Below are 22,490 nucleotides of genomic sequence, written 5' to 3'. Positions count from 1 at the left end.
ACCTGCAGCTTGTCACGTGATCAGCGCTCCATTCTCGCCATTTTGAGTCCAGAGTGAAGCACTTTTACACCCCAGGAATAAAAAAAAGCAGCGCATCACGAGCTTCGAGGCCAAAGATCACACACAACTGCTGCATCAGTAAGTAGCGTTCGGATGGTTGTGACAGTCGCATGACTTAGAGCTGTTTATTAAACAGTACAGTTGTTTTTTTCCAGCTCATGTTGAACTGCAAAGCGTGCATGTGTGTGCTGCTGTTGTCAGACACGTCCTGCCCCTTTCTCACGTTTCGTCTCCACGGATATCACGGACACCATGTTCTCAAACACACACCCTGCTAAACTTAAGCTCAACTATTTCACATCGATTATCCGAAATTGGTTTGCACGTGTTGTGTATCTGTCATTAGGTTTGTGTCTCTAAACATTTGTCAACTCGTCGTGTCTTCATATGCTGTCGCACAGAGAGACGGGAGTGTTTATTTTTAACCCCTTCACCATTCGTGTTTTTTCTTGTCGATTTTTGTTTTAACAAACCCATAGTATAGTACATTTCTATATATACAGCGTATAGGCCTAAATGATCTTAAAGGGAAAGTGCACTTAAAATGATAAATCTGAAATCGTTGTCTCACCCTCGTGTTGTAAACTTCGTGTTTTTTCAAGTCCAGTGAATGTCAGCAGGGTCCAATATTATTTTGGACCCAACTGATTTTTACTGTAAAGAAAAAAAAATGTTTCATTTGGAAAGGGAAAAATTAGATGGAGCTTTCCTTGTTATACTGTAGAGTAACTGCATACGTTTACATGTGCTCACACTCCACGTGTTTTTGTTTTGGTTCAGTGTAGTGCTGTATAACTTCCTTTTCAGTTGTAGGTCAAAAATGCAGAAGTGCCACGAGCAAACGTTTAAGAAAGTGAAATATCAACTCATGAGTCAGATCTATTAGAAGTGATTCAGGAATTTAAAATATCCCTAAGCCATGATGTTACAGTCATTCATTATTGCAAAATAATACCTGACAGAGTGATCTGGGTTTCCAGGTGCTCAAAAAAAGTGCTTTGTTTTTAATTATTAGAGCTGAAATGTGCCAACCATGCCCAAAAAAAAAAAAAATGAATTTGTAATATTAAACAGAATTGGAATACTTGGAATGTTATTGGTCATTAAATATTTCTGTAAAAACACCAACATTAATACTAAAATTATAATCATTACACTAATATCACTACTAATAAAATGTGCTAAACTCAACAAAGTGCTGTGCTGATGAATGTTAATCACATTGCCTGCATTCACTTAAACTGATTTGTTAACTGGTCATAAGATACGAAAAAAATATCTGTGTGAAATGTAATAATATATTAGCCAATAGCTAACATTATTTAGTTGCTTAGTGCAAATTTTAGTTAAAAGTTAGTCACACAATGTGCAAACGCTATATATAAGAGACACAAGTTTCATAGATGAGCAGTTAGTTATAAAATGTTGCCCTGGACAATTCACATTATTCAGAAATATTTGGCAGATGAACTTAATCAGAGTCAATTATTTGAGCCATGTAATCCTAATAATAGTAATAACATGCTTTTCGGTTACATTAATACTGTTATCAATGCAAACGTGTTACAAAGCTATGTGGGCCATTCTACAGAATTGGTGCAAACTGCTGTCCCACAAAAAAAAAAAAAAAAAAAACATTTAAAAAGCATTTAAGTATTCAAATCATAGGTTTATTAAGATTCTTCTATTATCTATTAATAGCATAATATAAAATCATCATTTACTGAGTACTTTCAATTGGGAGGTGGCTGTCTTGATACCCTAACCCCTAAATTTCAACTTATGAAAATGATATTTAAATCATTTTTGTACTTTTTTTTCCATTGTTTTTTCAAGTATCATTTAAATTTTTTTTTTAAAGTGAAGTAAAAAAAAACAAACAAAAAAAACATTTATTGTATATTTTCTTTGGAAATTATGAAACTTCATGCAAAAAAAAAATGTCTCGCATTTTTCGTGTCACTGCTGATATGGAGTATGTTTTAGTCTATTGGCTGAAACTGATTTTAACTAAACCCATATATTTATGATAAATATTCCTGTGTCCCCCTCTCTCATAGCTACAAGGTGTGAGTAGATAGGTCATTTTTAGGTAAAAAGTCTGAAAAATCTGTGTAACTTTAAAGAATGACACTACCAAACACCTTTCTGCAATTAAGCACATTTTTTTTGGGAGTTATTCCATTACATTTAATTTTTATATGTGTACCACTGTTCAGAACTGTGCTAGCTAGCTGATGTGCTGATTAGCAACTTTGAGCTAGGTTCAAAAGTATCTAAAATTGTCATTACTGAAACAGTCACTACAGAAACATTTGTTTTTTGGGTGTTATCCCATAAAACATGTCATCATTGTTTCGGTAGTGACAAAAGGGAACACATAATCCTCATATATGGGGGAAATAACATTTTAGTACAGTTATACTTGGTTTTTTTTTTTGTTTTTTTGGTATGTTAGTATGTTTTAGTGGTGTTTTAGTATGTTAAATTTTAAGTTTTTAAGTTAAAATTCTGTAATGTGGTCACTACCGAAAATGTGCTGTCATGACCAAAACATGGGATATTTAAAAAAAAAAAAAAAAAAGTATACTGAATTATTAACTAAGATGTTATGATAGTTTTTGGTTCAATGTATATTCAGACTAATAAATCTTTAACATTGAAATCAGTATGTTCAACTTTTTGCCTTTTACAAAGAAAATTTTTTTTTTATTCAAAATTCAACAAATCTCATAAATTACACTTTACAATACAATATTGTCAAAAATGTAATTATGGATTTACTTCTGAAAAAAAAAAAAACTAGATGTAAGAGAAATCTTAATAGTTCAATATATCCCTTCTAATTAAATTATTATTACTGTGTTTTATTAAGGACAAATTTGGGGAGAGGACAAATATTCCAAAACTTTCTGAAAAAAAAAAAAAACAATATGAAAATTATTAGAAATGTGTACCTTGCATATTATAAAAAAAAAAAAATTTGGAAAAAGACGATGATTCCAAAGATGATTCCAACTCTGACTTTGGCCCATATATTAGCTTGTGTGATGAAATATTGCAAAAACATCTATTCATTTATACCATTTTTTCGGACTATGTTATACAATATTGTAACATATCAAACGAGTATTATTTAAAAACAACTTTCAAAGAACAGTCTACTTTTGCTTCAGAAACGACTTAATCTGTCATGAAAAAAAGAAACTAGACTGATTTACTAGACAGTAACTAGTGGGCGATATTTATAGGTTTGTGAAGTAATGGCTATTCTTGTAAATATGTAAGGAGGGCCTCTGCCAGTTGACACACACACACAGTTAAAAAAGATTGTCAAACCGTTCCCCAATCCAGCATTTCTCAACTTTTCTGTAAGCTGTAAGTTCCTGTTTACTCACTTATGTTGTTTCGTTCACGTATTTGCATGTGTTTTATTAATGTTGCAGGAATGGAGGACAGCAGTGGAGTTGCTGTCCTTGTACCTCACTCTAGAGGCCAGCAGGATACAGTCTTCATTCCCGACAGACGTCTTCATGGTGCCGAGGACCAGCAACGGCAGCAGCAAAAGCAGGCTGCCGACTCTCTTATTCAGGTCATTGAGAAGCTCAGCAAGATTGTGGAAAAGCGGCCCAGGCGATGCACCGTCTCTGGGAAAAAGAGACCCTTGATGACTTGTGCTTCTGTACCTATCCCTGTCCCAGACAGCAGGGACAGCACTGAAGGGCTCACACCTAGTAAGAGACCCAGAGAACGAAGGGATAACTCCCCAACATCCAGCAACACACCTGGGCACGCGTTCGAACAGGAGCCTCTGAGTGTAGTGTCTCGGACGGTCACGTGCTACCAGTGCAGTATGTGCCGATTTATCTCTCCTACATTGGAGCTTTTGAAGGAACATATGCTGCTTCATGATGAGCAGCACAGTGACCTCATCCTCATGTGCTCAGAGTGCCAGTTCACTTCAAACCATCAGGAGGAGCTAGTGGCACATGTAAGACTCCACCTGGAGGAGGCCGATCATGCCAGACACATCCTAGATGAGCAAGGGATGACATCGGAAAGAAGCGTTCACCAAAGGATGGCGGTTTTAAAGGCGAGCAACTTGGAATCAGAGAAGACGTCCACGCCGAAGAAGTGGTACAGCTTTGAGCATGGCAGGTACCGTTGTCTCATCTGCAACTACGAATGTCGACAACAGCGCAATCTGAAGACCCATGCGTGGAAGCACGCTGGCCTGGTTGACTGCTCGTACCCCATATTTGAAGATGAGACGGATTGTGCTGGTACCTTACAAAGCTCAAGTCCTCATTTGGTTCCAGCAGCTAAAGAGGATACCATAGTAGTCCTCGCAGCTGTTGGAGGAAAACCTCAGACCGTTCATGGCTCCTCCAGCCTCCAGCTAGAGCTGTGTGCTTCACCAGAAGTGAAGTGTCATGGGGAGAAGAAAGCTTTGAAAACACTAGAGACCAAACTCCCAGTGATTAGTCAAGTTTATTCTTTTAAAGAACCAGAGGAGCCATTGGTGGAGGTCCAGGTGACACCAGAAGCACAAATGGAGCTGGAGTTGGAGACTGAGAGCCAACAGGCAAGCTCCGACAGCCTCCTGTCCTCTGCGCAGAAGATTATCAACTGCAGTGGCAACAGTGCCGGCCACGTCAACGTCATCGTGGAACGCCTTCCCTGTGCAGAGGAACCGGTCTCAAGCAAACCTCTGCTCCTCAGCCCAGAAGTAGGAGGAGACAAGACCTTGCTTGCCTCTGAGGAGCCAGAGTTAGAGAGCCAAGACCTCCCCGTATACTTCAAACAAAAGGAGGAGGTTGTGATCACCTGGAATGGAGAAGATCGACAACAGGAGGAAGAGTCAGTGTCTTCAAGTTCTCCCTCAGATGAAAACGTGCCACCGGTTCGGAGGAGGACTTACTCGGAATCTCTTCGGCTGCATTCTTTGGCAGCCGAGGCATTGGTGGCCATGCCCATGAGGGCCACAGAGCTTAGCAAAACTGCTGCAAAAAGTATCCATGAACAGAGTACTCAAAGCCCAGACACAGGACAGAGAATTATAGAGATTGCTGACACCGCCAACTCTAAGGCATCCTCAGAAGAGCTTGTCGCTGCAGTTGGAGATGCAGGTGCTCTTCTTAACCTCGGCCTTCAGAGTTCAAAAGATTCTCGAGATGTGCTGGTCGAGGGACCCTCCAAGGCTGGAATCAGCATGTCTCTTTTGACCGTCATCGAGCGACTGCAAGAGCGTTCTGACCAAAACACTTCAGATGAGGATATTCTGAAGGAGTTGCAGGACAATGCCCAAAGCCAACATGGAGGTGGAGTTTCTGGGGGTGCTGCTGTGCCTGGAGACATTTCCACTACAGATGGTTTGGTGGAATATATTGCTGAGAGCGAAAGGCCATACCGCTGTCGACTGTGCCTGTACAGCAGCGGAAACAAGGGTTACATAAAGCAGCACCTACGTGTACATAGACAGAGACAGCCCTACCAGTGTCCCATCTGTGAGCATATAGCCTGTGACAGCAAGGACCTGGAACGTCACATGATACACCACTTCAAACCTCGCATGTACAACTGCAAACAGTGCACTGAGAGATTCCACTATAAGGTGAGAAGAGGAACTTACCTGTCTGGTGGAGATAAGCATTGAGGAAGTCATTTATTCTAATGTGCCTGTGTTAGAACGAAAAAGTATTAAGCTAAGCTAAGCACTCAATTCACACCAAAGAAATTGAGATTATGTCATCATTTACTCTCATGTTGTATGTCTATGATTTTTTTTATTTATTTATTTATTTTTTTGTTTCTACTGCACAACAGAAGATATTTTGAAGATTTTTAACATTTTTAGTCGTAAGTCATAGGTTTGAAATGTCAGGAGGGTGAGTAAATGATGACAATTTCATTTTTTGAACAGTTTTTAATATTTCATTACATTTTAGTCAGATCACTGCTTAAATGGATCGTTCACCCTAAAATGAAAATTCTGTCATTAATTACTCACCCTCATGTCGTTCCAAACACGTAAGACCTTCTTTCATCTTCAGAACACAAATGAAGATATTTTTGATGAAATCCAAGAGCTTTGTGACCCTTCATAGACAGCAAAATCTTTTTTTTTTTTTTAATTTTTATGTTAAAAAAAAAATGAAGGCATTACACAGTTATTTATTTTTAATTAAATGAAAATTAAACCTTTTTATTTTTTGGCAAACAAACAGAGGTTTACTGTTAAAATTAATACATGGAAGAAAATGTGTGTGAATATTCTGTTAAAAAGTTTGGTAACACTTTATTTTACGGTTTCTTAACTAGTTGCTTATTAGCATGCATATTACTAGAAGATTAGCCATTTATTAGTACTAATTAAGCACATATTAATGCCTTATTCTGCATGACCTTATTCTACATCCCTAATCCTACCCAATACCTAAACTTAATAACTACATTAACTATTAATAAGCAGGAAATTAGGAATTTATTGAGGGGAAAAATCGTAGTTACTAGTGAATAAGTGTTCGCTATTCTAAAGTGTTACCAAAAAGTTTAATAATAATTGTAGAAATTATTTTCTACAATTAAGTGGTTAATCTGGTTGTAACACGGACCAAGGCCGCTCCCCCGATAGTTGACTGACAAAGCCGTCTTACCTTAGACCCACCCTTACTGAGCTGTAACAGTCCGACCACTATTGTGTCGACTCCGGTGCAGGGGAAAACGGAAATTTCTCCAATTGAGTGATTGAGGTGTTCTGTTGTTGGGTGTAATAATGAACATAGTAGTCATCATTTACTCCCGACATCTGAGCCACTGAAGACGAAGAGCATTAATGTTACTTTCAAGGAAGGAAATGCGCCTGGCGATCTAAATAAATGGATCTATGTTCGCACGAATCATTCGTGATCCAGCTTCACCTACAGCAGAAGTAAGTATAAGGGTTTTTTGTGCATGTTTGCAAATCACCTTTCTTAATAATGTGCTAGTTAGCAAGTTTTGCGTCTAAAGTAAACAGAACAGCTCTTCACCCCACAGTAAAGAGGGGCGGGGTGAGCAGAGCTCATTAGCATTTAAAGGCAAATGCAACAGAATGGCTCGTTCTAAAAAAAAGCAGGTTTTGACAAGGTAAAAAGGATGTTTTTTACACTACCACTGAGAAATTTTAACCAAAGTATGTAATAGACTTCTCATTAAGACCCTAAAAATCAACTTGTGGAAAAATTGGTATCCAATGACCCCTTTAATGATGTCCTTACTACCTTTCTGTGCCTTGAACATGTCAGTTGTATTGCCGTCTATGCAGTGTCAGAAAGCTTTCAGATTTGATCAAAAATATCTTAATTTGTGTTCCGAAGAAGAACGAAGGTTTGGAATGGCATGAGGGTGAGTAATGACAATTTTCATTTGTGGATGAACTATCACTTTAAATAGTGATGTTTTTTTTCTTTTTCTTTAAACCCTTTATTACTAAATGTTTTTTCATGACACGGGTCTGAATCATTTATGCCTCTTTAGCAGAGTAGTTCTTTGAGAAACTAAATTCCTTTCCAGCCTAGCATGGGGTCAAATACCCATTTGCTGTGTTTATTTGTTTCTATTTTGGAATGATATCTTAAAATGGACTACATAATCTCTTTGATTTGAACTTTATTGAGTTATCTTTGCATTTTCTGGTAGGCAGTACATATTTAAGCAGGTCCCAACTGTTCTGAGTGGGGAGAAAGTATTAATTTTACTCTCCATGTAAAAGATTGGCGTACTAGAGTTTCTAATATTGGAGTGCACTGCTCTCCCTTCCTTCTGCTTTATTAATAAACTTCCTCCTTATGAAGCACTGATGATGGTTTTATTAATACCTCATTCAGAGTCAGCTGAGAAACCACGAGAGAGATGGGCATGGGATAGACGACATCAGCAGCACACTGACCCACGTTGCTGAAAGCACAGCGATCATTGAAGAACCAGCCAAGATAACAGATGAGGGTGAGAATCATAGAAATCTCCAGTGCTACACAATAAAACAAAAGCAGCTTTCCAGAACATTCTACTTATAGTCTTAATGAAACAGAAGAAGCGACAGATTCTCTTCCACATTTTGACACACATTTGAATGATTTTTTTGATGATTGGGCATCATACTGCTGACAGACTGTCCAGTATTAGCATATTTCCACCCTCAGCCAGTTGTACGCTGTTCGTCATTTTCTCCACACTCGAGCAGATGTAGTGACAACGTTTCGTAAGCAGTGTAGGTGTTTTATAGTTGGATGTAAGAGTGAGCATAAGAGTCTTCATTTTCGCCTGACATCAGAGCCACTGAGGACTCAGTAGATTAGTTTTGTTTTTGATGGTAACACATTACCAAATACACAAAACAAAAAAACGGAAGAGAGGGGCGGAGTGAGTAGTAGCTCATTATCATTTAAAGAGACATGCACCGAAATGTGTTGCTGTGAACAGAGCTGTTTTTAACAAGGTAAAATAGGTGACATTTTACACGACACAGGGTATGTTTAAAAAAATGAAACCTGTACATGAATGAATTGTTCACAATAAGATCAATAACATGGATTTACAATAAATGTATATATTTAGTGAATTTTCCTTTCATGCTTACTTTAAAATGACAAATCGTGTGATTTTTCATTGATGCTTTTTTCATAAATATGGTGCTTGTTGTTAGAACAGGTTTAATGACATGTTTTGTTTTTTTTGTGTGTGTATTTCTCTTTTTTTTTTTTTTTTGCTCAGATTCAGTCGGCGAACAGAGCATTTTCAAATGCGACGTGTGCGATTACACCAGTTCCACGTATGTTGGAGTGCGCAACCATCGGCGAATCCACAACTCTGATAAACCATACAGGTTTGGGGAAAATAGCTTTTTTCATACTCATTGAATATAAGGATAAATATATGTGACCTTGGACCACAAAACCAGTCATAAGGGTCAATTTTTCCAAAATCATCTGAAAGCTGAATAAATAAGCTTTCTATTGATGTATGGTTTGCTATGATAGAACAATATTTGGTCGAGATACAGCTGTTTGAAAATCGGGAATCTGAAGGTACAAAAAATCAAAATATTGAGAAAATCGCCTGTAAAGTGGTCCAAATGAAGTTATATTACTGTATATTTACGGTAGGAAATTTACAAAATATCTTCATGGAACATGATCTTTCCTTAATGTCTTAGTGATTTTTGGCATAAGAAAAATGGATAATTTTGACCCGTACAATGTATTTTTGGCTATTGCTACAAATATACCTATGCCACTTATGACTGGATTTGTAGTCCAAGGTCACATACAGAAATTCATTTTGATGTAAAAGATACCTTACACAAGGAAAACTAATTAAAAACAATCAGATGCATTGTATTACATTTGGCTGGAAATGAAAGCATTACCATTTATCACCACAAGGGTGCAGTGGTGCTCAGGATAAGACTGCTGCCTGCACTCATTGTGTAAAGCCCTTATATGCTATAAAAGAACAAGATCTTTCTCTTTTCAACACAAACGCACATACACTCACCCGATCACATGCAAGCTCACATGAACACCTCAAGGTTCCATTATGGTCTCTTTGTGTGTTGTGACACGTTCTGCTCACCCGTGATCATTTCAAACAGAGCTTCTGAGAGAGAGGGTCCTTTTAACCCAGCTGCAGGATCCATTCAAGGCCTGCAATGTATTGCGTTTGCTGCAAGGAGTGCTTTGAGTTCAGCCTCTCTACAAACAGCCTTTCATTGTTCTTCAAATGCAGCCCTCTAAATGTTCAAACACACAGCCGCACACACAAAACGCAAATTACCGCACAAACAAACATTGCCTGACCCCTCTTGACAGGTGCCCCAGAAGGTCTCTTTTCAAACCCGCTCTAATTGTTTATCCTGTGCTGCACGACCCCTCTAGGTGCTGCAGCTGTGATTTCGCCACAACTAATATGAATAGCCTGAAGAGCCACATGAAGAGGCATCCACAGGAACACCAAGCCATGCAGCTGCTGGAGCAGTACAGGTGAGAAACAAACACTGAGCTGGTGTACAGGACTTGACTCTAAGTGGAGATGGGTCGTAATCTTCGTTCTGTGCTACAGGTGCTCGCTGTGTGGTTACGTGTGCAGCCACCCACCTTCTCTCAAATCACACATGTGGAAACACGCTGGAGATCAGAACTACAACTATGAGCAAGTTAACAAGGCCATCAATGAGGCCATTTCCCAGAGCAGCCGGTAAGAAGGCCCTTTACAATATAGGTTGTTTTTTGTGATTTATTATTTTTTTTATTTTTTTTTTTTTACTGTAAGGTGAGTCAACATAGCTAAAACATAATTAGAATTCTGTGTGATTTATCCACCTTATTTATCCCATAAGACATTTGTAAATTTTATTTCGTTCGCATCCCAGTATTTTTAGCTGTACAGAACAGATAATTTTGCTGTTTGATATTGCATATTGGTGTGTCTCATCATATTATTTTAATATGGTGAATATGGTTTAGTCTTAAGTTGCTGGGGTTTATTTGTAGCAATAGCCAAAAATACGTTGTATGCATCAAAACAGATTTTTTTTTTTTTTTATGGCAAAAATCATTAGGAAATTAAGTAAAGATCATGTTCCGTGAAGATATTTTGTGAAATTTTAACTGTAAATGTATGAAAACTTAATTTTTGATTAGTCATATACATTAAGAACATTATTTGAAGAACTTTAAAGGCAATAGGTGTATCTCTGCCAAATACTGTCCTATCCTAACAAACCATACATCAATGGAAAACTTACTTATTCAGCTTTCATATTATTTGCACACACAACTTTGTCCTGTGTACACGCGAATAAGTGCTTATGGTAAACAGTCATTTATTAAATCATTTTATTTAGTGAAGCGCAACCCTCATAGAAAGAATGTTTGAATTTGGTAACTAATGTATTTGCAGTCCGTTTCACTTCGCAGTTGGGGGTTGGGCACCCACCGGCAGAAACATAAATCAGGAATTATACAAATGTAATGAATATATGAATGCATTAATTATATGAATGTACCTCTGAAGGTTCTGACTGTCTTCAGAAAAGATTCAATGGCATTTTGTTTTCATCTTTACTCCATGTATTATCTAAAGTAGTGTTCTTGATCGCAATATTGCTTTATCCATGGAGTTCACTGTAATTCAGCATTTCCATAAGCACCATCTAGTGTCATAAGACTTAAATTTACATTCAGCTTGTGTGCAGTTTTTGTCTGGCCAAAAACAGACCGAATTTGCATGCCCTGCTGTAGCCTAAATTTTGACCGGTTGATGAGAAACAAGCTTATGTGGATTCTACACATTTGAACAATTCAGATAAATTATCTAGATTTATGTGCAGATAAAATACATATAACGTTTTATTAATCAGTTATCATTTTGACCCTTTTCTTTATTTAAAGGCTAAAATGTGAGGTTTAACTTTTATGAAACGTTTTCAAAGCATTGGATATTTTGAACATGCCATATACGTTGTCAGTTATGTTGTCATTTTAAAATCCGGACATCATTGGTATTGTTATTGTTTTACTGATTGGGTTATTCTCACGAAACTATTAAAACACCACGGCACTACCTATTTTAAATATTAAACATGCAATTTGGTAATAAAAAAAACCATCATAATGAAGACAATACTGTTCTCTACCTTGCACAAATAGTCATTTCAACATAGAAATTAATTATTTTTGCATTTTATTGCATTTTCTGCTAAAATTCTCATTACTGAAATGCGTCCGGGTATGTCTGAACACATGTTATGTTGTAATTAAAACATATTAAAATGAAAATATTCTGAAAAAAGTAAATGGATATTTTTCTAGATGTTTTCACATGACAGAAAAACTATAGACTGAATATTTATGTATAATAGTAATGATACAATAGTGGAAAGATTAAGTGTCCATCACTGATTTTCTCATACTCCGCAACATTTTTTAGGGGCCATTTACACACAGATTTTTTTTTGTAAATAAATCTTGATTTTCAAATAAGCAACACATGTGGCAGAACCTTTAGGCAAATCCCTTTATATTTTTCCAGTTAAAAGTTAAAAATGAACTTATCAGACCATGTACACGACAAATTGATTATCATTACCGAAACAAGTAGTTTTCCACATTTAGAAAAATATTTGATAAACAATTTTCTATAAAAATGGACTTCATTAATGTCTGATTATGTACATTGAATGAAAACTTGGCTACATCATAATGGCTTCTCTGTTGTTAGCAAAACATGCTAGGGCACCTCATCCTCCGCAACACCATTCTCACATTCCGCAACAATTTAAGGCAAGTTGCGGTAGAGAGAACTTCTATTTCGGTAATGAGAATTTAATCATATAGGCTACTTTTACAAGGAAAATTAGTTAGTAATTTAAATACTATTTTATAACTGTTGATATTTTGAGAAAAAAGCTTAGGCAAAGGTTAGGGTGACAAATTTCAGAGAAAACTTTTATACCAACCCACCAACTCTCTAGGAAGGAGAGAGATGTTATGGGTTGAAGATTACAGCAAGATTAATTATCAGAAAAACTGTCTACAGTGTTGAAAAGCCTAGACAAATGTGCACACTCAGACACATGTTGGTACATCTATATTTATGAAGACTTTCTATAGGTGTAATGATTTTTATACTGAGCTACAGTATTTTCTATACACTAATCCCACCCCTAAACACAACCCTCACAGAAAACTTTGTGCCATTTTACAATTTTAATAAACAGTATGTTTATTTAGCTATCTGGTTTAAGGGAAGTGTTGGATATTCTTAATGTAGGGTTAGAGACTTGAAACGTGAATACACTCACATTATGCTGACATTTAGTCCTCACTAAGAAGGTAAAATTAGTTGACATACACAGGTTTGTTTCAGAATATTAGTGGGACCGCTCATAGCCATCCACTGTTTTACATCAGGTTTATGATATTTTCTATGTCCTATCCTATCCGAAGTTTAAATATAAAGTTCATATTTGTTAATATTTTTAAATGGTGAGGACACACAAAATGTCCTCACAAGTACAGCAATAACAATATTAGTGTAAACACATAGATGGTAATGTTATGTGTATTCTAAACACACGCTGCAGTTATGGTTTTAAATGTTTGTGCTCTTTAAATTCAGGTGGATTCTGATTGGCTATCAATGCTTTTATTGTTCATTAGCTGGAAAAAATCATGCAGAAACAGGGTTGGGGTGATAGGCTTGGTCTAACAAACTGGCATCAGACGATGCCTATAGTGAAACATTGCAAAGGATGATAATTTCGGGGGGTGGAGTTTGTTAGGGGTGTGTCTAAAGCCTGAATCTGTATTTGGAATGGCAGGTAAAAATATGTTCTATGGGGCCACTAAGGGGACATGGTTAGCCGTAGCCTGTTACATTACAATACATCAACTTTCACTTACCACATCAACAGTGTAAGGAGAGATGACTGATGGGACAATGGTGAATAATTTGCAAATCCTGAGCAAATTATGAACAAACATCTAATTTTGGAAAAATGTGTGACAAGTACTGTCACTGTGCAGTATATCGGCCCAACCCTATTCTAAAACTAATTCCACTGATATTGTTTATTTGTCCCTTAATCGTTTTATGTGGACTCTACAATGTAAAAAACAATTTGTTAAGGAAACTTAAAATAATTTGTTACCTGGCTGCCTTAAAATTTTATGTTCTGTCAACTCAAAAAGTTTTGTCAGCTTGAAATATTTAGTTTTACTAAGTGGCAACTTAGAATTTTGAGTTGATTCAACTTAAAATTTTAAGGCAGCCTGGTTACAAACAGCTGTTAAGTTTAATTTTTTTTTTTTTCATTTATTTTAGTTTAGTAAACTCGAGTATCTAAGTTATCACTTAGTACAACTTAACATTTCAAGTAGAATAAACTTATTTGAGTTGACTGAACTTTTTAGGCAGCAGGGTAACAAATTTTTAAAGACTGGTTAGGGGTATTTTGAAGGAGAACATCTTTATGGAAAAAATTAAATAAAATAAGAAAAGCTAAAAACATTACTTTTAAGACATTTTCTGAGTGTGAACCATCCTTTTAAGACTGAGGACTTTTTAATCATGTGTTGTAAATATAAAAAATAAAGCTAAAAATACAATACTAATATTTATATCTTTATTTTCTAACATTAAACCATCAATCTTTTATGTAGGATGCCCTTAAAGCTGCTTCTTTTCTGGCAACAGGTATTAAAAACCTCTCATTACTAATCAGGGGCCGTATTCACAAAATGTTTTATCTTACTACTGCATTAAGAGTTCTCCTAAACGGTGGCAGAAATTTTTAGCTAAGAGTTTTTTCTCTTAAAACATATTCACAATGCTGTTGACTTTAGCTGATTTTACTAAGGGATGGGAAGAAATCTTAAGCTATGAGAAAGGACGGGGTTGACCTTATTGTAATTGCAGGATGGGTCTCTGTCAGTCATTTTATAATAGAAATATTATAGAATTAGCTATCATGTTGCCATAATCAAATAAATATTTAAAATAAAAATGTTGCTATATTCAAATAAGATTTTTGAAACAAAGGCGGATTACTGGCAAAACCATTTTTATTGTTTGTGATTTGGTCTTAGTGACTTAGGAGTCCTCTTGACTACTACTAACTTTTCCCATTTTGGAGATGCTTTTAGTGTTAAAGGGGTCATCGGATGCTAAGTTCATATTTACATGTTGTTTGAACATTAATGTGTGTTGTCAGTGTATGTACAAATCTACCCTATAATGATAAAAATCCATGCAGTGGTTTTTAATTAATCTTTAAAAATAATATCCCGTTTTTCAAATCGAGCCGTTCTCAGATGCCTGTCGTTGTGGCGTCACACCGACAGAGGCCGCACCCACGATAGTTGATTGACATGAGTGTCTTACCTCAGATCAACTATAACAGTCCGACCTCTTTGTTTCAATGCCGGAGCAGGGATGTAAATTAGACAAGAATATCTCAGATTGAGTGTTTGACGTGTTGTGTTGCTGGCTGTAATAATGAACATAGTGGTCGTCATTTACTCCCGACATCTGAGCCGCTGAAGATGCAGTAGATTATGTTTGTTTGTGAAGGGAATGCACCTCCCGATCTACATATATCCGTCTATGTTCACGCGAATCATTCATGATCGAGCTTCACTTATAGCAGAAGTGAGTATAAGGGTTTTTTTATGAATCTGTGTGATCTTCTTTACTAATAATGTGTTAGTTAGCAAGTTTAGCGGCTAAATGCGGCTAAAGTAAACAGGCTCGTCACTCCACAAAGAGAAAAGAGGGGTGGGGCAGGCAGAGCTCATTTGCATTTAAAGCAGCCTCGACCAGAATGGGATGATTTTTGCAGAGCTGATTTTGACAAGGTAAAAAGGGTGTTGTTTTACACAACCACTGAGAATTTTGACCAAAGTATATTATAGACTTTTCATTAAGACCCTAAATAATCATATCAACTTGTGGAAAATGGACATCCAATGACCCCTTTAAAACACTTTGTGAGATACTCTGTGGCAAATAAAAAAGTTAGGAGTTGAGAGCTACTGTACTTTTAGTCTTAAGATGTTTTGTAACATCATAATATGTTTTTGTGACACCACTGCCCCTGGTGTTTTTAGACTATGCATGTTATGAATTTTTGAAGCACTGTGAAATATAACTGATTGAAATTGAATCCATGATTGTGCCAATATTATCTAATTTATTTTCTACATTAAATGTTATATTTGATTTGAACTATACCTCATTCTTAATATACAATATAATTATTAGTATACAAATTATCATTACCGAAATAATCAACCTCATTTCCGTAACCTATGTATAATTACCGCAACATGTGTTCATTTAATGTTTACTTAATAAATTGAAAAATAGTAGTTTGCTTTTACATGTATGTGCAGAATCTATACATTATGTTCTTTCATGTTTGCCACATCAGTTTTAAAATATTTAAGTTTTCTATAAAATAATAAATATATTAGTTTGCAAATTGCAGAAGGTGTTGCGGTAATGAGAAAAATCATTGAAAATAAAATAAAAATGTTAATTCAAAAATAAATTTTATTTCAGAGTTTTAAGCAACTGTGCATGACTGTTAATAATCCATTTTTTAAAATGTGAAAATGTATTGGCTTTCCTAATAGAATTGACGTTTTTAGCCTGTTGCGGTAATGAGATTTTTAAGAACTTGTTTTGGAAAATATGTTAAAAAATGTGTTAAATTTGAAGTGAAACCTTTTAAAATTTATGTGCACTAACACTTAAGACCTTGCTCTTAATGTTTCAAAAGAAAATTTGTTTATATAAACATTTTTTAAAAATTCGTGTTTGAAATCTTTGAAACTGCGTTTTCGTGAGAATCACCCGATTATGCAAACAAAAAGTCATTTTATTTGTTGTTTGTTGATTTTAAACGTACAATTTGGTGATTTATGTGTCAGTACTTTTTTGAACATTTCCAGGACATTTTAACAATACCATGATAATACTGATAACCGTGATAATTTTGGTCACTATAATCGTGATAGGAAATTTTCATACCGTTACATCTCTAACTGTGCTGTTATCTGAATGATCCACAGCTGTTTTTTTTTTTGTTTAGTGATTGTTGTTCATGAGTCCCTTGTTTGTCCTGAACAGTTAAACTGCACACTGTTCTTCAGAAAAATCCTTCAAGTCCCACAAAATCATTGTTGTGCATTTGAACCCTTTACAACGAGTGTGTGATTGTGAGATCCATCTTTTCACACTGAGGACAACTGGGAGACTCATATGCAACTATTACAGAAGGTTCAAACGCTCACTGATGCTATAGAAGGAAACACGATGCTTTAAGAGCCGGGGGGTGAAAACTTTTTTGAATTTGAAGATCGGGGTAAATTTAACTTATTTTTTTCTTCTGGAAAGCTTCTGTAGCTTCTGAAGGGCAGTACTAAATATTTAGGCAAAATAAGAAAAATATACGCATCTTCGTTCTGTTTAAAAGTTTACACCCCTAGCTCTTAATGCATCGTATTTCCTTGGTTTTTAAAAATGAAAATTCTGTTATTAACTACTCATGTTGTTCCAAACCCATAAGACCTTTGTTGTTCTTCGGAACACAAATTAAAATATTTTTGATATCTGAGAGCTTTTTGACCCTGCATTGACATCAACATAACTACTACCACATTCAAGGCCCAGAAAGCTAGTAAGGAGATCATTGAAATAGTCCATGTGACATCAGTGGTTCAGCCGCAGTGTTATGAAGCTGCAAGACTACTTTTTGTGCACAAAGAAAACTAAAATAGTTTTTTGTTCGGGAGAATACCACAACACATGCGTGTGGTGCTGCTGACGCAGGAGCCGGCATTTTGATTTATGGAAATGAACTTAACAACTCTTCAGATGTTTTTGCTGCTTACGTTTAAGTCTTCTTAAAGCTCTCATACTCACAAGTCATTTTAGATGAGTAAGAGTCTTATGGTGCGTTCACACCAAACGCGAAGTAGATTACATACAAAGTCAAAGCGAATAGAGGCGAATTCACACTGGGCGATATTTTTATTACGATTTATCATTAAACCGGTAAACGTTCCATCCCTAGATGCTGCTAAAAATAAAATAATAATAATAATAACGTCAGTGTATATACAGCAGACAGCGTTTGGCTTTTCAGCGTATTTGGGACTTCAACAGCATGTACAAAGCAGCAATCATAGTAATCTCTGTCATGGTTGATATGATGATATGATGTGATGCAGATGATTATAGAAAGTTAATGGCCACACTGAAGTAACTCAAGTGTATTTTTTTTTTTCTGGGTTTAAGATCTCCTCCTACACCTTTGAAGTCAACACATGAGACTGGGGTGGAGCGTCCGTATATTGTCTTGAACCGAAAAGACAAACAGTCACCTGATGTAGCTCCTGCTACAGGTGGGCCAGAAGGCAACACCGTGAGATCATCATCCAGCAGGGAGCAGGTCGGCGGGGCTGTAGCGTGGCGGAGCGGCTCGGGGCAGACACGGGCAGGTATGGAATACTGTGTGCTGCTCTTTTGCTGCTGTATCTGTGGCTTCGAGTCCACCAGTAAAGAGCAGCTGATGGAGCACATGAAGCAGCATGAGGGAGATCTGATCAGCATCATACTGAGCAAGGAGCAGCAGGGAAATCAGCCCACAGAGACCAGCAGCAGCCAGTGACACACACATTTTCATACATACTGTTCTTGTATCATTTCTGCTTGGACAAGCAACGTGCACAGTTCAAAACTTAATTTTATTTTCTTTCTTTGTATTGACGCTAGTTTCCATTACTGTTATTGACCACGGATATGTGATTTCAGAGAATCAAACGGTTAACAAAATATGTACTTTAGCAGTAGTTCAGCAAAGGAAAGAGTAACTTTTGTTTTGAATTATGCAAATTGGTGAATTTCAAAAGCATCGTATACCTCATTTCTTCACAATATATATATAGTAGAGTCCACACATTATAAATATGAGGCAGCTTCTCTCGTTCACTGTAATATTATTTATATATCTATATTTCTTATGTGCGTTTACTTTTAAGCCGGCACTCGCCATGACGCATTTTTGAGTGTAGAGAGGCAGATTTTTTTTTTTTCTTGCTCTCTTGTGTGTCAGTGTTTGCTTTGATATTTATCAAACTAATTTATTTTATATGCATGTTCCCCTCCGTTACGTTCATACAAAATTAGAAATGTGTTTCTAATTATGGTCTAATCTTGGTGCTATTTGTCTTGCGCTCAGAAGTGAGCAAAAGATAAGTCGTCATTGAGAATGTATCTTAAAATTGTATATAAATGTTATAAACGTTATATATAAAGAATTACACGGTGTTCTCTTTGAAATAGCGCAAGTTTAAAATTGGCCCTATTTAAAAATTAACAATTGGAAACGTGCAGCAGGAAGAAGAAATAAAAAGGATTTATGTATAGAATATTATTTACTACTACTATTATTATTATTATTATTATTATTATTATTATTATTATTAAAATATACATATAGAATTATCAAGCTTTTAAAAAAGTAAAAATGCCAAAACTTGAAGACATTTCTACAAGTTTCTTCACTTTCTATTTTCATATTCATTCTTTCTTTTTTAATAAGTATATAATAAGATTTTTTTATCTGCTGTAATAATAGAAAAGCTACAATTCATAACTGGGTAATGGGTTCGATATGAAATTTATCTATAAAAAGAAGCAGCAGTTTATAGTATTGTCACAAACCAGCTGTAGCATCACAATACCAAGTTATACCAGAGTACCTCTGTTACTGTAATACTGTAATATTATTATAGTTTAATAACATTCTCAATGTATTAGAGTGCAATGTATTTTGAAATTTATATCTTTAATAACAAATGATAGCATTACAAACAAACCTGAAAGCTTGCTGAAATCCTCATTTTTTTTTTTTGCTTTCTTTAGAAGATGCTTTCAAATTAAAAAGTAGTTCATCTTTTAATTTCCTCATTGATCACGTTACTACTCAGCCAGTATTTTGAGGCTTGGGCATTGTGATACTACAGCAGCACGGGTATATTGTGAAAGCCTAGTAATTGAGATTTTGCTTAATCACTACCTCAGATTTACTACTTTTTGTCCCCTGCTCTTTTGACCTTGACTGACTTCAAGCGCCCTAAATCTGACTTTATATGCAGCGTATTTTCCAAGGGATGATTTGCATACACTTAATGTTTGTATGTCAACAGTCTAAAATGCAAAATTAGCGTGATTAAAAGGGCATCCATAATTCATTCAGGCTTCACACTGCCCAGTGTATCAGAGAAATTAACTCTTAGGAATTAAATCATAGGAATTTACATACACAATTATTATATTCTGAACCTAATGTACTAATTTACAATTCAAACTGCAAATGTCACTGAAATTGTAACATGGTCTGCATATAAATCATGTCAGCATATGCATCATAATGAAAATGGATAAGAAACATTTACCAGTATTGAAAATGCTTTCTCACTTTAGTTCATTGTTTTAGCACACGAGCATCTGTTGAGTGTTTGTTTCAGAGGATGTGCCATGTTGTTTATGTGCATAATGCACACTTTCCAAGTAATGGAATCAAGAGAGATTGAGCTTCCTAGAAGGTTCATTTTGTGTTCCAGTTACTGCATTTCATTTTCTCCATCACTCTGCTGATGTAGTCCAAATTGATCAAGAACCTACCGGTTGGTATTATCCCTTTTATTTTCTGTCTGTGAGCAGGAATTGGCAGACATCCTGTAGACATTGTATCTTCCAGACTATTTTTTTCTTCCTAGAACAATTGCAATACATCTGGAATGTATATATTTTTTTTTTCTAAAGATAGACAATATGTTTCAAGTAATCAGCAGGGCCTAGTGAGACAATTGTTGTCTTTCACAATGAGTCACAAGATTTGGTAATCATCACAAGGACAGCATCGCAGCCACAAGTGTGCCTTCCATTTCAACAGCCTCATTTTTGAATAAGCTTCAGTCGAGTTCAGAATAACACCATAAATCTTAAGCCAAGTAGTCTCCCTGTGTCGAGTGCTTTGGCATCTTGGATTCTGTATAATGTGCCCTCAAAAATTCTGTAATGTATTCGGACACATGGTACTGTAATACAGTTTTTGTATGTGACTTACTGTATATATACTGTAGAAAACTGACATTTTGTAGAGGAATTCTATTTTTTAAAACTTGTATAAACACTACAGAAAGAAAACGACTCAAAAGAAAAGCAAACGAATCAAAAATGACCTTTGACTCGCCGAAGTGCATCAAAAAAGGGTCTTTACTGTGTGTAAGGGAATGGTTGGCATATGAAACTCCAAACAAGCACATCGTGTTAAATGCTGACATGCCAAAGGAGAGAGAGAGAGAGAAAGGAAAAAAAAAAAAATAGGAATTTTACAGTCTAAAGGTCTCTCAGTGCTATTTCCTTTTCAAGTACGGAGGTCCAAAGGGCCCTGTTTTAATATTAGTGTTCCGTTCATAATTATTTATTTGTTCTTTTGAAACTGTAATGTTATGATTTTTGCCAGTGTATTTTTGGTAATAAAGAATGAACAACAGTCATTCATGTGTCTTCATTTGGTTTTCAGACCAGCTGTGCAGTTAGCTGAACATTTAAACTTAAACATTTAAAATGCATATACTTGATCATGAATGGATTTCATCCTATGTGAAAAGTGAGAAACAAATTATATGTGCAAATGAGCATCATTTTGTATGAGCCTTGTTTTCATATATATATATATATATATATATATATATATATATATATATGTATGTGTATGTGTGTGTGTATATGTATATGTGTGTATATATATATATATATATATATATATATATGTATGTGTGTATGTGTGTATGTATGTATGTACAGTTGAAATCAAAACGTACATTTTGCAGAATCTGCAAATTAATTATTTTACCAAAATAAGAGGGATCATACAAAATGCATGTTATTTTTTTTTTTAATTAGTACTGACCTGAATAAGATATTTCACATAAAAACATTTATATATTCCACAAGAGGAAAATAATTGTTGAATTTATAAAAATGACCCCGTTCAAAAGTTTTCATACGCTGGATTCTTACAACCCCTGGCAAAAAGTATGGAATCACCCCTCTCAGAAGATGTTCATTCAGATGTTTAATTGTGTAGAAAAAAAAAAACAAGCACATATATGCCACAAAACAATTTTCACTCAACAATCCAAACTTCTGGCTGTATAAAACACTTTTTTTTAAAAAAAACAAAGAAAGATAACTATAGTCAATTACAACTGTTTTTACAGATCACACAGAGGAAAAAAAATATGGAATCACACAAATCTGAGGAAAATTATATAGAATCACCATGCACTTTGCATTTCTAAAACAAACACCTGTATCTGATTACAACTGCTAATTAGTCTGCAGTTAAAAAAGAGTGCTTGCACGCATTAGTGATGTGTTGAACATTGAAGATGATTGACATAACTCATGGCTCCAACACAAGAGATGTCAGTTGAAACAAAGGAGAGGATTATCAAACTTCTCAAAGAAGGTAAATCTTCACGGAATGTTGCAAAAGATGTTGGTTGTTCCCAGTCAGCTGTGTCTAAAATCTGGACCAAGTACAAATCAAATGGAAAGGTTGTAAAAGGGAAGCGTACTGGTAGACCAAGAAAGACATCAAAGCGCCAAGACAGAAAACTTAAAGCAATATGCCTTGAAAACAGAAAATGCACAACAAAACAAATGAGGAACAAATGGGCAGAAAGTGGAGTCAATGTCTGTGACCGGACTGTAAGGAATCGCCTAAAAGAAATGGGATTTACATACAGAAAAGCCAAACAAAAACCATCATTAACATCTAAACAGAAAAAAACAAGGTTTCAGTGGGC

General features: G+C 35.6%; 1 protein-coding gene across 1 annotated transcript; it reads left to right on the top strand.

Annotated features, from left to right (window-relative positions):
* The first annotated feature begins 3 nt into the window (after positions 1–3).
* znf507 (zinc finger protein 507) lies at positions 4–21,173 on the top strand. Its single transcript, XM_051115682.1, has 7 exons — positions 4–138; positions 3,507–5,674; positions 7,929–8,046; positions 8,815–8,926; positions 9,978–10,082; positions 10,162–10,296; positions 17,905–21,173. Exons 2-7 carry the CDS (start codon positions 3,509–3,511, stop codon positions 18,275–18,277), a joined length of 3,009 nt encoding a protein of 1,002 aa, XP_050971639.1. The 5' UTR covers positions 4–138; positions 3,507–3,508; the 3' UTR covers positions 18,278–21,173.
* Positions 21,174–22,490: the final 1,317 nt, after the last annotated feature.

Source organism: Labeo rohita, chromosome 7 (genome assembly GCF_022985175.1).
Source record: "Labeo rohita strain BAU-BD-2019 chromosome 7, IGBB_LRoh.1.0, whole genome shotgun sequence".
Taxonomy (NCBI): domain Eukaryota; kingdom Metazoa; phylum Chordata; class Actinopteri; order Cypriniformes; family Cyprinidae; genus Labeo; species Labeo rohita.
This window is presented reverse-complemented; position numbering and strand designations above follow the sequence as displayed.

What these genes read in the sequence shown, in the direction of transcription:
- znf507 (XM_051115682.1), top strand. Translation starts at nt 3,509, where the DNA reads ATGGAGGACAGCAGTGGAGTTGCTGTCCTTGTACCTCACTCTAGAGGC. An exon ending in AGCCAAGATAACAGATGAGG is followed by an intron (nt 8,047 to 8,814) that starts GTGAGAATCATA and finishes TTTTTTGCTCAG; the next exon opens with ATTCAGTCGGCGAACAGAGC. An exon ending in CAGCTGCTGGAGCAGTACAG is followed by an intron (nt 10,083 to 10,161) that starts GTGAGAAACAAA and finishes TCTGTGCTACAG; the next exon opens with GTGCTCGCTGTGTGGTTACG.